Genomic DNA, 16,860 nt, shown 5'->3' with positions numbered 1-16,860 from the left:
AGAGGGGGATGGAGCAGCTCCTGCTCCCAAAATCCCACTGGGACAAACAGAGCACATGGGGGGGGTCCTACACCATCCCAAATCGCAGCCCCAAAATCGACACACACAACGGGCCAGCGAGTCCAGCGCCTCCGGAGCAGCTTCCACTGGCAGCCACTTGGTGCCAGCAGTGGATTCTGCATCTGCACGAGGCAAGGAGAATGGGACAGAATGCTGGCCACTGCTCTTCCTGCAGGCCAGGAAACCTGAGGTGCTGAAGAAATTAGCTCGAAATATAAAAGGCTGTGTTTTGAAATTCACGAAAAGCCAACGTGACGGGAAAGGAAATCCGAGGTGTTTATGGAACAGTTCGGTAGGAATTGGAGTGACAGGACAGGAGGGAATAGCTTCAAACTAAGAGAAGGGAGGTTTAGATTGGACATTAGGAAGAAATTGTTGCCTGTGAGGGTGGGCAGGCCCTGGCACAGGGTGCCCAGAGAAGCTGTGGCTGCCCCTGTATCCCTGGAAGTGCCCAAGGTTGGACATTGGGGCTTGGAGCAACTCGGGATGGTGGAAAGTGTCCCTGACCATGGCAGAAGGGTGGAATGAGATGAGCTTTAAGATCCCTCCCAACCCATTCTGGAATCCCATAGGAGGGGAAGAAGGCAGGAGAAATGAGGTGCAGCCTTTGACTTCACCAGCTTTGCTAGCCCAGTGCCAGCAGCCAGTCCAAATACACAGCAGGGTACTCCCTGATTTTTTCTTTAAATTATTTCCCATAACCTTAAACACATATTAAATAGCCCCAAACTCCCCCCCAAACCTGACAGAATGAGCATATTCCTGCTCCTCTATAAGATGAAATGCCCGGTTTTGTTCAAATAACCCCACTCTCCTTCCTTCTGAGAGAAAAGCTTTCTCACACGAGGACAGCAGAGGGCAAATCAGCAATTTCCCCTGCTTCTACATCTCCTTAATTGCACAACTTTAGGGAAAGGCAATACAAGGATCCCTCATAAAACAACAGACCCATAATATCTTTTCCTCCTTGCTTCACTGTTTTTTTTCCTCACTAACTCAATCCATCTTCCCCTGCAGGAAATCAAATCCCAGGCTCTGAGGAGCATCCAGCCCAAACCAATTCAGAGACACCATCACGAGAAACATCCTGGTGAAAAAAAAACAAACCAACCAAATCTGCTGGAATTTCCTAAATGCAGACATTGGTTGCCTTTCATGTCTCCTTCTGCCAGCAAGGTTCACTGGTGGGAAATGAAGCAGCTCTGATGGCCTCAGAAAAAGGCCAAGTTTGGGTACCACACATTTCTCAGGGGAAGGTTTCTCTTCCCAGCTGACTCTCCTTCCTCCTCAATAAATTTGTCATGATCAATAGTATCAATTCTACTTAAAACTCTAGTGCTAAAATCCTGTCTAAGCAGAGAAGGGGAGTTTAACAAAAATCCTTAAAAAAGGAGGAGCAGTGTTTTGTGACTGCTGCCACCAGACCCAAATGGACCCTGCCCTGCAATTGGGATGGGGACACCAAAGCCCTCAGAGAGGGCTCAGCACCACCAGACAACAACGAGTGAATGTCAAAACTTGCCAGGGAAAAGCAGGATAAATTATACCTGGAGATGATGCCCTCCTTCCTAACCTGGCATTTTTGGGCCTGGCACACACTGGTGACTTGTAGAAAATGGCTAAAATAACCTCCAGGCCCTTGCACTTGGCACAGGCAGCTTTTAGGATCCACCAAATCCCATCGGTGCAGGAGAGAAACACCCAGTTGTAACACGAGCCAGAAGGATGAAAACATAGCTCAGACTTTTCCTAAAGCAATGCCAAAAGGATACACTTCCTATCCTCTTCAAACACTCATATTAGCTAAATATCCAGCTGTATTTTAGCAGGCTCTTACATTTCTAGGAAGGCTTCCCCTAAAAACCAATTAAACAGATGACGTATTCCCCACAATCTCAAAGCAAGGATCTTAAATAAATAAGAGTGTGCCAGATTGCTAATTGAGATAGCAAAGAGAAATACATCTACAAGGACTTTTGGATGGAGAGAGAAGTGTTGAGGGATGATCTTGGAGCTTCTTTCTGCAGGTTAAAAAAAACATCCATGGGAGAAATATTGCTAATACTAATTCTATCAAGTTTAGAGAGAGTTGAAAAAGGTGACCTGTTCTGTGCATAATAAGGAATCAAAAGGGTCTGGGAAATAATGATTTGCAGGGTAATATTCAGATTCATAATATATGACCCTTTAAAGTGGTATTTGCTCAAAGCTTTATTTGACAGGCTGTAATACATTATTTATCTGCAAACTACTGCAGCACTGGCTCTGTTTACTGTTCTGGAGAAGGAGGCTGCCAGGATCTCTCATCAAATTGCATATACAACTATGACAGGAAGAAAAAGAAAGGGGAAAACACTGTTTATCTCCCTAAATCCCAGCAACTTCGTCTGTCCAAAAAAATTTAATGTATTTGTGAGTGAGCTGAAGTGTTTGTACAGGCACCAAAATACTGCCAAACAAAAAAAAAAAAAAAAAAAGAAAGGCAAAAGTTTCTAAAGGCTTTTTGTTTGGGAAAATCTAAAATTCTTTGATTGAAGATTTAAAATATATTTTTTGGGGGGGAGGGGGGATAATTATGCTGAAAGGTTTCTTCTGTGGATATGGATCTAAAGCACTGGGTTCTGCAAGATGAAGCTCAGCCTGCACTGGACACAGCCTACAAAGAGCCCCCGGGTGTAATTAGTGCATTATTTGGAAAAACCCACTCAAAGACACAGCTCTAAAGACATTCAGAGCTGCCAACAGCAGGAGGAATGAAAATGGGAAGGAGGAAATGCCAAACCCAGCCTGGACCATCGCTTCTCTCTACCTTATAAAAAGTAATAAAGAAATGATAGAAATGGGAGCTATTTTCACATGAGAAAAATCCAATCTTCCAAACGCTCTCCCTGTTCACACTTTCCCCCCTCTGCCTAAGTGAATATGTAGCAGCCAGGTTAAAAATGTCCATCTGTCAGCAGCAGTGCAATCCCAGCAGACCTGATGTTGGAGAGAAGCTTTGGAGATTTCATCGACCTTGGCGAGCCACTGCTGCCTGCAAGGGAGAAAAATTCATTCCCATCACCAGCCACTTGTTCTGCTTTAATGAGTGATTAAAAAAGGTTATGTAAAGATGGCTGCACCTGAACTTCGGCCCCATGAATGAAAATATCTTCCTTCAGGCTCTGAGCAGCTCCATGCTTTGAAATTCTGTGCAGTGAGGGAACGACAGGAAGGAATCCTAAAGAAAAGGAATCGGTAACGCTAAGGAAAAAGGACACGTCTGATAAATTAAAGGGATGGAGAGGGGGAAGAGTTGAGCAATCTCCTCCCTTGTCTGCTCTCCAGACCTGCCTCTGTTACTGCCATCCCTGCCCTTGACAATACTCCTGGCACCACAGAACAGAGCAGTTTTTCTGTCCTGCATGCTCCCTGAATAAGAGGAAAGTTCAGAAGCAGAACAAACTCCCAACCCTCCTGCAGGAAACACACAGGACAGTGGAGCTGCAAGCATCCGAGCGAAGCCATTACTCTGAAAAATACCAATATCCAAGTCTCCATGGAACTGCTGTACACAGTTTTATTAAGAAATACAGCTCCCTCACTGCCTTTTAAGAGTTCACACTGTTTTCTGCTTGACCTTGATGCTCAGTTCCCCAAGAAGAGTAAGTTTGCAGGAGTTTAATTCAGCCTAGAAAGGAAAAGAGTCCTGCTTCCACGTCCTTCCTGCATCAGCAGAAGCAAAGCCAGGGCTGAAGCACAGCCAGCAACGTGTGGAGGTGCAGAACAGCTCTGAATTCAGAGCCTGAAAGGGGAGAAAGAGCGAGAGGACTGAGGTGTTTGTTCATCCAGCAGAAGGAGGAGGCAGAAGTCAGGTACCTGCTACAGGAACACATTCACACAGACATCCCCAACCTCTTGCTCACCGACTTTTGCTGCTCCTTGGCTGTTGGTTAATTTGGTTGTGCACACATAAAGAGCATCTATGCTAAATAGCTTATATTTCCTAATTCAAGGACTCAGATACAAACCTGCACACATTCCTGTGGCAAAGTAATGAATCCAAATAGCACTGCTGGGATTTTATTTGCAGTGGTCCCACACAAGGCTCTGCTGCACTGCAGGAGCCCAGCAGTGGATTTACACACCCTTCAGAAACCAAAGGAGCCTGGTGGTACAGAGCAAAGCCTTCCACTGCTGCTAATGACGCAATAAATAGAAATTCCAATAAAATCCTCCACGGCTTCCCCTGCAGAGCCACTGCATCAACCATGCTGAAGTCACCTGGTTCAAACAGAAGCAAGGCAGCAGGAGTGTTCTCTCACCAGGTGGTTGCTCCTTGAAGCATCCATCCCAAACAAGAGGGTGCCACAGCTGCTTCTTCATGCTCCAGCCTGTCCCAGCCACGCTCACAAGCAGCTGCAGCACACCTTGCCACCCTCACCCCTCACTGGCACACCCCTGGACCACTGGATGTTTTGGTGACCAGTGACAGGACCCAAGGGAACGGCAGGAGAAGTTCAGGCTGGATATTGGGGAAAGGTTCTTCCCCCAGAGGGTAGTCAGGCATTGAACAGGCTCCCAGGGAATGGGCATGGCCCCAAGGCTGCCAGAGCTCCAGGAGTGTTTGGACAATGCTCTCAGGCACAGGGTGGGATTGTTGGGGTGTCCTGTGCAGGACCTGGAGCTGGACTGGATAATCCTTATGAGCCCCTTCCCACTCAGGACATTCTGATTTTATAGCTGATATGCAGCTGCTTAATATGCTCCTGAGGCCCTCAAAACCACCCCACAGACTCTTCCTCTGCCTTTCAAAGCAAGACATTGGGAGGGTTTGATTTCTCTGGTGCAAATTTCCTCACTTGGACTAGGGAGGAATCAGTTAGGAACAGCATTTATGGCATCTTCTGACTGAGGCATAAAGATTTTAGTAACTCACCTGTGACAGCAAACCCATGACCCACCAGCAGTGTCCCTGCTTAATGGAAAAAGGGACAGGAATCAACCTGCCTTGGATTTCAACTAAACTTTCCCTGGTGCACACTTAGGCATTTCATTACCTGCTCTGCTGTTCCTGATTGATGAAAATGACTTGCCTCAGACTCCTTTATGGTGACTCCTCGTGTTTACTGAGACAGTTATATCTCCCTTCTGTCTTTTCTTTAAGCTGCACATGCCATGGCCTCATAACTTATCCCTATCTTCAGACTTTTTTTTCTATACTAATATTCCACTCTGAATTCTTCCCAAGTCTTTGGCTGCCACTGGACAAGAACTGAATGCCAGCTTTTCCCAAAACCTGAGGTAGTGCAGTGAACCTGAAAACCTCACATGACCCTTTCCACTCACATGCCAAGACAAAAGCAGGCTGCCAGCTTTGAATGCTGTCAAAACCAGGATGAGCTGTCCAAAACACTTCCACTGCCTGCCTAGAAATTCCCAGATTACATAAGTGTATGCTGGACTGTGCCTCCTTAACTACAGAGTTCCCTGATGTGAAACTATTCACAGTGGTTGGATGATCCCACTTTTAACTGGACATGTCACAAAATTCTGTCACCTACTCTCATGGCTATCCATCAAAGGCAGGGACATCAGCCTCACTTCTGTTCCCTAAACTCCTAACAGAAATGGAGAGCGGAGAAAGAGGAGAATGGGAAATGCAGAAGAAGGAGAATGTAGGTCTGCAGGGTCTCCCAGTAACTCCCCTCTCCTTGGCACTAAATCCATCTCTGACTTTAGTAAGTACTTCTGGAGGGCAAAAAACCTCCATATCCAGATCCTCTTTTCCTCCAGAACTGTTTAAAGGTTATTAGTTATCATCATACCTTTTATCTAGTCAGGGCCTGGCAACAGTGACACAGACACATCACTCATCCTCTGGGATAAACAGGACTCATGGGGCACACTTTAGGCTTTCTGTATTTAGCCACCAGCCCATCCTCCTCTCCCTCCCTGCAGCCAGGTCAGGAAATCACCAACAAAGAACGCAAACAACTTTTTTACCTGTCATTAATTGCCCTACTGAAGAGGCAATTCCACTAGTGCTGGTTTGGCTTTTCAGATGTAAGGATCACATGAAGGAAGAAAAAGTAAATCTGGAACTAAAGCAGGAGTTCTAGATACACAGGTTATAAACACAGAACAAGGTGTAGAACTGACAAAACTATGTAAGTACACAAAATCCATCACAGGATTGCTGAAAAGGCAGAATTCATAAGGAAAAAGGGAAAACATGACATTCCCCATCACTGCTCCCACAGGGGCTGGGTCAGTGGTGAGGTTGAAGTGAGGGGATCAGCAGGTAAAGGACAACTTTGAGAGACAACACAAATAATCATGACAGAAACTGTCATAAAGGTGACTTAAAATCAAATAAAAATGTCTTGTATGAGTTCAACAGCAAATTGACCTCTAAAAAGTCCAAGTTTTGTGCCCTCCTTACAAGCTCAGCCAATCTGACACTGTCAGACTTCATTCCTCAGGCTACTCGAAACAATTTACTTAAGTTACTCATTTTCCCCTTAAATAACTGCAGCAGGAATAAAACTTTGTGACTCATTACTGCAAGCATTGTTGCCCGTGTTAAAAAAAAATCACCAAAAGCCTGCATTGCTCTGCCAGCCTATATAAAAACAAGGCAGAATCCCAAAAAGTCTTGAGTAAGCTGTAACAACAGAGCACTTTTTAATACCTGCCACAGGATTACTTGAATACTAACTATCCCAGCACTGGGACTCAGAAAGGCACTTAGAGATTTAAGTTATTACCCTAAAACCCAACTGAGCAGCATCAGAAATGCCTTCTAAAACCAGAATATTTGTTAAGACAGGCCTGAGGTCCCAAAGGATCTAATGAGGTGTGTGCAGATGGAAGAGCATCCATCACCCCTTCTTCATAAAAACCAATCCAGGCAGTAACTGTATTGGCACTGGCCATGGAAACAGGAATTTCCAGGATAAAGAAGCCTGGTGCTGTGCTCAAGGGTGCTGGCAGGCAGTAATGATGCCTTTATGATATTTGATAACTTAGCAGACATAAATATCTTTTATTGTCCTCAGTTATAAATAGCCTGTTAGAAAAGCAACTACTGTTAGCCAGGAAGATGCACAATTGACTGAAATCATCAAAACCTAAATTGTCACAGCAGAAAAAACCAGAACAAGTATAATGAAACTGAAAAAAAAATCCCCATTGCTTCTTAATGAGAGAAGTGGGGAGCTGTGGAGGGAGCACAGGGTCAGGAATACTTCAGTGCCCACCCCTGGAGGGAATATGACAGTGGAAAAATCAGGGCTTAGAATCATCTCTGTTTGTCTTGCTTTACATTCAAGTTACAGCTGATGTTTCTTCACCTTAAAAAGTATTTTATTCCTTTCAATCTGCAGAGGCACTGAGGAGCTGACCCAGTTCACAAAGAACATTGTCTTCAGGCAGCTTATTCCCCCTGCAAAGGCAGGGCCACACCACCTGCTTTAATGGCCATTAAATGAAGGCAGTGAACCGGGCAATTGCCTTCACCAAAAGAAAATAATCAGTCCTTAAGTCAGTTTCTTACTTGGATTTGTAAATTCCAAGTAAGAAAGGAAATAAATTCAGTTTCAAATTGTAATGACTGACTTGATAAGAACTTAATAATGCTGATCACACAACCTGAGCATGTGAGCAATAACACACAGGACTGAAGGTACAGAACTCTGAATACTCTTGTCTTAATAGGCTGGGGGGCATCTTGTGCACAAATCCTGATTTCCAATGCAAATAAAAGCCTGGCTTTGGTCAAGCCAGGTTGAACCTTGAAGCCTGATGCAGTGATTGGCACCATTTCCAACTGAGTCAGCTCTACCTGGGAGCTGAGAAAGACCAACAAGTCCCCTGTTGCTGTCCTTGTACTGATTTTATACAAAAGAACCAAATTTTGAAGGGTGATGCTTAAATTCAGGTTATGTGACTAGAAGCAGGAGGCTGGGAGCTGCTGTTAAAACTCAGGGTAATGCAAATTAAAAAGGAGACTAAATTCAGAAGGGAATGGACAACATTTCTTATAAAATATCCAGGAGTGAACAACAGAGGGTCACACAGAGACCACCTAATTAGGAGGATTCAAATAAGCCTTGAATACTTTCCCAGCAGAAACATTCAGAATAATGAAGCAAACAGAAAAGCTGGGGACAAAAGCAGAGATGAAGAGTTTTGGGAATGTTATAAATCCTGGTCCTTTAGGATTAGGACTAGGACTGAGACCAACCTTCCTCAGCAAGGTAGCAACAGGTCACTCACAATCTCTGTTGTTTTTCCCTTAAATCTTCTCCATCAGCAGTGCCAAGGCAAGAGCCAGGCTTTTAGAGGGACACACACCCAGGATGTGCCAGCTGCTCCTCCAATTCCACAAGAGCAGCCACCAAAAAATGCTGGAGATGTTCCTTGGGGAGTGCCACAGGCACTGAAATGCTCATCAGGAATTTAACATGTTTGCTCCAAGCACATGCAAATGCTGTGCTGAACATACTAAAACCCCAGTATAACTCTCTGAATTGTGATTTTTTTCTTTTTTCTTAAAATGATTCAAACCTGCTCTAAACTGAAAACCCAGAGGAGCACCAGGAGCTCACATCTGTAGCCCACTAGGGCCTGGCTTAAGCTGCAGCATTTCCCAGTGCCAGAAAGACTGATAAAAAACTGAATGAGCCAGGCTGTAGCCTACAAAAAAACCTCTTCTAAATTTATCATCTCTTCAGAGCAACAAGAGTTTTATTGCTTACTATTGTTCATTTTTGTGCTGAAAAGTACTTTACCCGTTAAATAAAATTTTTTTCTACTTCTCTCCGAAAAAATATTTCCCCAAACCAGTTTAAAAAAAGACTTCTTAAATCTGTTTCCTAGAAGGATCCCATTCAAAAGTTTTCTCCCAAATTTGCCCTAAACCAAGACAATCTGCAAGTCACAGCTATAGAAATTCCCTCTGTATCCTTCCCAGGCTCTTGCTCCTCCTGCAGAAGCCCCACCCTGCAGCACACAATCCGTGCTGCACTGCCCTCCCCCGTACAAAAAAAAAAAAAAAACAACAACAACAAAAAAACCACCCCAAACCTCAAGTTTCAGAATATCGTGCTGCAGCTTGCGCTGGAAGTCCAGGAAGTGGGAGATGGTGAGCTTTCCCTTGAGGTCAGCCCCGAAGAAGTAGGTGGTGAGGGCGGAGTTGAAGCCGGTTTTGAGCGTGTTCCCGGTGGTGGAGCGGTCCCGGTGCCGCATGCCCATGCTGGTTTGGGAACGGATGATGCTCTGCACCTACAAACCACAGGGAGGATGGCACAATCAAAACCAGGCCACTTGTCTTGGGTGGCAATACAGGATGTGACTAAAAGTGTGTATTCTGTCACCATCTGTTAAAAACCAGGTGGGGCAGTGTTCTTTATGTTTTCCACACCCCATCCTTCCTCCAGGAAGGTATCTTCTGTTAACGGCCACTGAGTCCCACTGCATGACTGATAAAATTACATCATCCCACTGGGAGATGTTCCACCCAGGGGAGGAGCCAAACATTTCCTACCCACATAAAAATCTGAGATTTGGAACATCAGAGCAGCCTTTTCCCACTGGATTCCAGAGGAAAACTGAACCTTTCCATATCATCACTGGACCTTTGGAGGAAAACTGCACCTTCCACAGGAGCACTGCTTCAACTGAACCACATCTGTCACTGCAGGAGGATGCAGCCACCATTTAATGGGACTGCTACCAACATCCTAACTGATAGGGTGTCAGGTTGTATTCTGACTCTGACAGTGTTCTGGGTTTGTTTTTTGTAATACTGTATTTCTATTTTAATTTTCCTAGTAAAGAACTGTTATTCCTATTCCCCTATCTTTGCCTGAGAGCCCCTTAATTTCAAAATTATAATAATTTGGAGGGATGGGGGTTTATATTCTCTATTTTAAAAAGAGGCTTCTGCCTTTCTTGGCAGACACCTGTCTTTCAAACCAAGACACCAGTCAAGTGCCACTATGAAGTACTCCACACTCAGCTGTGTCATCCTCCTTTCTTTTCCTCCTAAAACTCTCAGAAGACACAATAATTCAAAAATTTGGCTGAACTTAAGAGAATCACAGGATGATTTGAGCTGGAAGTGACATCAAAGACCATTTGCTGGAACCCAGAAGCCTGGGAGTTCTGAACTTTCTGTGCTTTCTGACACTGACTCCCAAGAGAAAACTGCTTTTGACCTGAGGCCTTGGAGAAGGCTTCCAAATTTTAGTAATGGAGTTAGAGCCACTGGTGTGTAGTTAGAAGTGTGTAATTTCACATGGTGAAGGGTTTTGAATTTGGGGTTTTTAGAATACAGTAATGGGTATGGGACAAGATGGAGATTCTTGGGCATTGTCTCTTTCTGTCTTCTTCCTTTTTCATTATTTCAGGTAGTAGTTTTTGGTTGGATAGTTAGTCCTGCACTGCAGGTCACAGAAGTTTGGGTCAAAAGTGTAAATAATAAAGGTGTTAGTTCTTTATTGAACTATTTTGCTTTACAAGACCTTGTAACTAGCTAGATTCAGCTCCATTTTGCTCGCTTTCAGCTGGTAGCAAGAAGTATTACAAAACTCCCTGAACTTTAAATAAAATTTCATAAACAATCAAGTCCAAACACAAAAAATTCTTCTCCTTCATGTTTTTAATCCTAACTCTAAATAAAAACAAAAAAACCCAAAAACCAAAACAAAACAAAAAACCAGCAAAAAACAATATGAGAAAAAAAAAAAAAAGCAAACCACGAATTAAATAATACAACTAACCCATTTACAACCATCTAGACCCAAAACCCTTCCATGGGCATGGACACTTCCCACTAGACCAGGCTGCTCCAAGCCCCATCCAGCCTGGCCTTGTAGGATGAGGAGTCCACAACCTCTCTGGCCAACCTAGGCTTTGGTTTTTTCAGTCCACTTTAAAGAAAGAAGAGAAGCAAGTGCTTAAAATGAGTTTTAGGGAATAATTCAGCCAGTTTGCACATAAACATTGTGATCCTACCCCTGGTCAGCAGAGCAGTTCTTCCCAGCAAAATCCCAGGAGGTGGGAAAAGCTGCAGCAATCGTGGGGAAGAAAAAACCTCTTCAAATGTTTTAAGAGTTTCCACTCCTTTACTGCCCATCCTTGTGAGCTCACACCAACCCCAGTCAGCTCACAACACATTTCCTTCCCACTCATGCACAAATCCTGGCTTTTCAACCCAAGGGCATCCTTTCCTTGCTGCCTGCTGCTCTCTGTCACAGCTCCATCCCTGGGGCTGTGCCACCCAGGACAAAAGGCTCTTCAGAAGAACCTCCCTACCCCATAACAGATGCCAAAAGATTGGCCTTGAAGGATGTGACAGCCTGAAAATCCAAGAGTGTGTTATATAAAAGATTCTGTGCAAATTTAAAGGGGCAGCCAAGCCAGTGCAGCCATCTCCTCTCTCCATCCTCAAGTATCTCACTAAATGATCCAAGTCAATCTGAGTGATTATTCCTGGGGTATGAGAAGGCAGGTTTATTCTCTATGTAGTAACTGATCCCTTCCAACAAGACAGCAAAAGGATTCATATTAAGGACAACAAGTTTGAAAAAGGAGGGGGGGTAAAAAAAGCCACCTGACAATGCAGGCTTCCCAAAGCTCCAGCAAACACTGCTGCTTTTCCATCAGCCTCTTCCCCCTGCTGACAAAAGTTGGAAGGGCCAAAGAAAAGCAGCTGCCAAGAGCTCCAGCTGTCACAAGGATGCCAGAACTTCATTGTTGTGGTATCCAGCATGTTCAACTTTTTCCTAATGAGAGAGTGAGTGCTGGAACAGCCCCAAAGGGGATCTCTGGAGGAGAACATCGTGCTGTGACTGCTGGGTTGTCCTTGCTGAAAACCCTGCAGCCCAACCAGAGACTGCTGGCTGTTCTTCCACTACAAGGAAAATCAAGTTGAGGAGAAAATCAAGAGGAAAAAAGTACAGAAAAGAGGTTTTGAGGCTTTTTGGTCACTCTGACTTGAGGAAGGATGTGGGGTGACCTAATTGTGGCCTTCCAGTGCCTGAAGGGAGCCTGCAAGAAACATGGAGAGAGACTATTTACAAGGGTAATTTACACTGAATGAGAGGAACTTTAGACTAGATATTAATTAAGAGGAAATTCTTCTCTGTGTGGGTGGTGAGGCCATGGTAGAGGTTGTCCAGAGAAGCTGTGGCTTCCCCATCCCTGGAAGTGTTCCAGGACAATCTGGACAGAACCTGGAGCAACCTGGGATAGTGGAAGGTGTCCCTGCCCATGGCAGGGGTGTTGGAATGAGATGATCTTTAAGGTTCTTTCCAACCCAAACATTTCAGGAGTTCTCTGATTTTTGCACTGTAAATAGCAACTCCTTTTTGCTTTGTGCTCCACTGTTAACTGTGAGCTCTGCATGCAGCACATTTTAGAGACAAATATTTATAAACTGTCTGAAGCAAGGCAATTTATGGCCAGCTTGGAAAACTGCCCCTGCTTCTACATGAGTGTTTACCACACTGCAGACTGCTCCACAGAGCAGCTTCTCCTGGGTGTTATTTCTATGGAATCTTATGGCTCCCTTTTCCTCTCCCATCTGTAACAAGTATCAGACAGGTTGAAAATCCAACCTGTGAGCACTGGAGCCAAAATGATTTAACCAGTCCCTGCTTTGAGTAATCCTTTTAATGCCCAGAAAGGCAGGCATCACTGCAAGGAACTGCCCTCACCCTCACTAGCTCATCAATAGTGCAAGGATGTGGAGCTCTGAGATGCTCCATTGTTTTTTTGGTCATATTTCAGCCTAAGTGTTTGTGATGTTTCATCTTTCGTACCAGATGAGGAGAAAAAAATCAATTAAAATAGTTAAAGACTCTAAGAGAAATCACCAGTAACACTGCCTGCAAGTTTTCTACTTTTCAGCCAGCTTTTTTTTACAAGTAGAGGAGTAAACTAACAATTTACATGCCAAAGGATGAAGAATTGAAGGCAATACTGATGCAGGCCCCACATTATTCAGGACTAAGCACTAACCACTCAACTGGATAAAAAACCTGAAACTCTTCAGCAAGACCTGAAGAAATGAAATGATTTTTTATTATGTAGTTAAAGCCTTCAACTTAAGTCACATATTAGCTAAATTGCTGCAGTAATTTTCTTTCCTGATGAGGTTTTCAAACACCAGTGAGAAGAAGGACCAGCTGTGTGAGGGGAGAGTAGGAAGTTCATTCCCACGTGCTCACAGCCAGCAGGGATGGAATGATGCTTCCCTGATGGTCCTTTTCTTTCCCCTCTTTTTCCACCCATTCTCCCCAAAATTATGTTGCTCTTTTGAACTGCTGCATAATCTCCTCTCAGGGCCAGCTTCAGCTGCTCCTGCTAGGTCAGATTTACAGGATGGAGCTGAAAACTCTGTCATCCTTCATGCTCTTCCTGAGGCACTTCCATAAGGAGTGAAAAAGAGGATTTATCACATAAACAATTGTTTGTAATGTTTGCATAATGAAATATATGTGCCTCCCACTGGAGCCCTGTTTGTTCTTGCAGCAAATCAGGATCTTCACAGATATCTTTCCACTCTACAAAACAGCTCCTTCATCCTCTGACTCTCAGGCTCTGGAGGATCAGCCTTCACCCAAATACTGTGATGCTAACCAGGAATTTTATTCCTTTCTATACAGGCAGTGACACATGTAACCAGCTTAACAAAAATACCTTCTCCTTCCTAAGGACTTTTATGTGACTTTATGCATGTGTAACTTCTCCTAGCCTACTGGATGATTTGAAATAATTTAATTCAATTTTGTACTCTCACCTTCATAGCGATTAGGAAACATTTATCCTGTAGAAATGTTCCTTTTTCACTTTACATGGCTCTAATAAAAAAGCCAAACATGACACCTGTATTAGCACCTTGGCATCACTGCCATTTTAGCAGGAAGTTAATTGTTCTCTGCTTGTCCTAAATTCATCTATCTCCATAATTGATTTCATTCCAGAACATTACAACTATCCATAAATCACCTTTTGGACTGCTCAATATGATCACCTAGCTGCAGTGGAGGGCTATCTCCAGGCACTATGCAGAAAGAAGGAAGAACAACGATTTTTACTTGGGGAAAGGAAAGAACATGAACAAACCCCCAAGTGTACATTTCAAGCTGTCAAGTGAAGTGATATCAGGCTGCAGATAAACACAGTCCTGTCTCCTCATAGTCCAAAGTGTGCATCTAAAACCCTGCACTTACCCAGATATATGCCATGGCTCTGGAGCAATCTCGTGATGATGACATCACACACACAAGTAATAATTTAAGGAGGATGACAGCAAAAGATTAGAAAGGGAGAGTATTTCAACAGGCCTCCTTTGCCACTAGTTCTTCCCATTTATAGCAAGCCCCAAGCACGACCCTGTAGAGACTCCTCTGCAGTTAATTACTCACTGAGCCAACTGATGAGTAAGAATCTGTCCCTGGATTCTCCAGGGCTGCTTTGTTCTTGGGTAGCACTTTATAAATGCATTTAAATTTCCTTTTATGAATAGCACACACAGGTAATTCAGGATGTGATTTCAGGGTGTTTATAAGTTCCCAATATCTTAGGGCTAGAAATAGGCAAGAAAAATCACACTCTTCTGCCTGGGGAGGGCAAATCTTTTCCCCACTGACAGCTCGAGCCTTCAATCTATTCTCACTTGGATACAACCATAAATCACAGCTCGTAGGAAGAGCTCACCAGTATCAGACATAAAGGCTAAATTCATTAAAAAACCTGCAGCAAAGTCCCTGTTGATGAAGCCTTGTAAGAAGTAGAGGACTAATGAAAATAAGCTCTCAATAACACGTTTTTGGATTATGCTGGAATCAGTGGATAAATTCTCCTCTGAGGCAGACTTACCTTGGCTATTCTCTGAAGACAAAATTAAGGAATACAGAAGAAGCTGTGAAGACAGTAGGATTAAAATCCCACTTTATCAGTAGAATGTAAAAAAGTTTGTTGTCTACCTTGAAGGTGACTTTTTGTAAGGAAATGTTACAGAACCATAGAATGGTTTGGGTTGGAAGGGACCTTAAAGCTCATCCAGCTCCACCCCCTGCCACAGGCAGGGACATCTTCCACTAGACCAGGTTGCTCCAAGGCTCACCCAGCCTCGTCTTGAATGTTGGTGACAAAATCACAGGAAACCTGAGTTTGTACTGCTGATTGTTCTGGTTGAATGAAAAAGTTTCCCTTGAAATATCCAGTTTAAAGAAACAAACAGCAGGCATTGAAGCAACACAGCTGAGCACAGAAGGGAGAGGTTCAAACCAGCACTAAGCACAAATATAAAAGGCAGTAACATCACAGAGGAATGCTGTGTTTATGGCTAAGATGCCACAGCACTGATTGTTCAACTTGCCTGCTCAAACTCTTCCATGTCCACCTCGCCGTCACCGTTCAGATCAAACATCTTAAAGGCGATTTCAAAATTCCTCTGGGGTGCTAGATGAAAAACCCAACAAAACACAAAAGCCAGTTAACAAAGACACAAAAGCTCAATTAAAAAAAAAAAAGGGCAGAAGTTGTGAATGACTTTATCCAAAAGCAATTTTACTTAATTATTTCAATTTTAGTAAGGAAATGCGGCCCTTAGGGAACCTCTAGCTACGAGCTTCATGGTGTTCCTTTTATCAAAGGTTTTGACAAGGACTTGTGAGGAGGAGATGTTTCTGGAACATTTATTCTATTTACAGGTGGAAAAAGCTGGAAAGCAAGATGCCATCTAATATTTCTAATGACAATTAAAAGAAAATGATGCTGCAGCAAGAGCTCCAGCCTGTTCCATGCAGTCGAACACCAGTCTGGCCAGACGATGTTCCTCAGGCACTGCACTCTCTGTGCACGGTGAGGAGCAGACCTGGAATCTGGGCAGTTCTCAGCTCTTGCCTTGCTTTAGAAATTTCAACAAATCATGATCACCCTGTCTCAGCCCAGTCATGACACTGAGATAAGGAGTGGGCTGGAGCCCATGAACTGAGACGCCGCTGTACCTTATTTTTCACTGCATTTAGTCTGTGCTGTCACGGTTTATTTAGTCAGAACTGCAGAAGCATCCCTTCCCAGCCAGCCACACTCTTTTCCCTGCATCCCACCACAGAATTTCAGCACATTTCCATTTTGGACTCTGTAACCCATCACCATTTGAAGCTACAACACAGCATCACATTTTTTTCCCAAATTAATATATGAGGATTTATCATGCTCTGCTACTTTCAAATACACACCTCCCACAGGATTTGTGCTGTTTGCTGGGATTTCTAGGGAATCCTCTACTAATGCTAAGGCTGTCATCTTAAATGATCAGTTAAAACATAGCTCCTTTTTTCATTTCCCACCCAAATCTAATGTAGATCACTGGTGAGGTTCTTTAACCTCATCTGTACAATCCACTTCTAATATTTCCTGTGGATGCTCAGAGAGTGATGAGTTTTTGCATACACCCTTCTGTGGCAAGGTGCTTCCCAAACAGAGACAAAGATGAATCACTGAGACAAAAGGAAATGAATACAGAATTAACTGAACTGGATTTTGGATGTTAGTTACAGCTCCAGTTCAAAATTCTGACATTGTGTTTTCCCCTTGCTGAAATAATTAGCACTTGATGAGGAAAAGATTCAGCAGACAGGTTAATGAGATCCCTTTTCCCAAACACTTTGTGCCCAAAATAGATGAATAAGGGCACTGGGGCTGATGGCAGGGACAGCCTGTCACTACCTGCTTGATATACACAGCACACGTGGTCCTGCTGTTATCATCCCTGCATTTCCAATTTCCCACTGCCAATTC

The 16,860-nt window shown here is 43.7% G+C and overlaps 1 protein-coding gene across 9 annotated transcripts in view; it reads right to left on the bottom strand.

Moving 5' to 3' along the window:
- The window catches only part of MICU1 (mitochondrial calcium uptake 1), an 84,764-nt gene that overhangs the window by 14,838 nt on the left and 53,066 nt on the right, over positions 1-16,860 (bottom strand). For all 9 annotated transcript variants that reach the window (XM_088168572.1, XM_014882265.2, XM_088168571.1 and 6 more), the window contains 2 exons: positions 15,434-15,516; positions 9,130-9,327 (listed from right to left, as the gene is read on the bottom strand). In XM_088168572.1, coding sequence (XP_088024698.1) covers positions 9,130-9,327; positions 15,434-15,516 — 281 coding nt within the window. The remainder of the gene's footprint in view (positions 1-9,129; positions 9,328-15,433; positions 15,517-16,860) is intronic.

Source organism: Sturnus vulgaris, chromosome 8, assembly GCF_052056855.1.
Source record: "Sturnus vulgaris isolate bStuVul1 chromosome 8, bStuVul1.hap1, whole genome shotgun sequence".
Taxonomy (NCBI): Eukaryota; Metazoa; Chordata; class Aves; order Passeriformes; family Sturnidae; genus Sturnus; species Sturnus vulgaris.
Note: the sequence above shows the minus strand (reverse complement) of the source record. Positions and strands in the feature narration are given on the sequence as shown.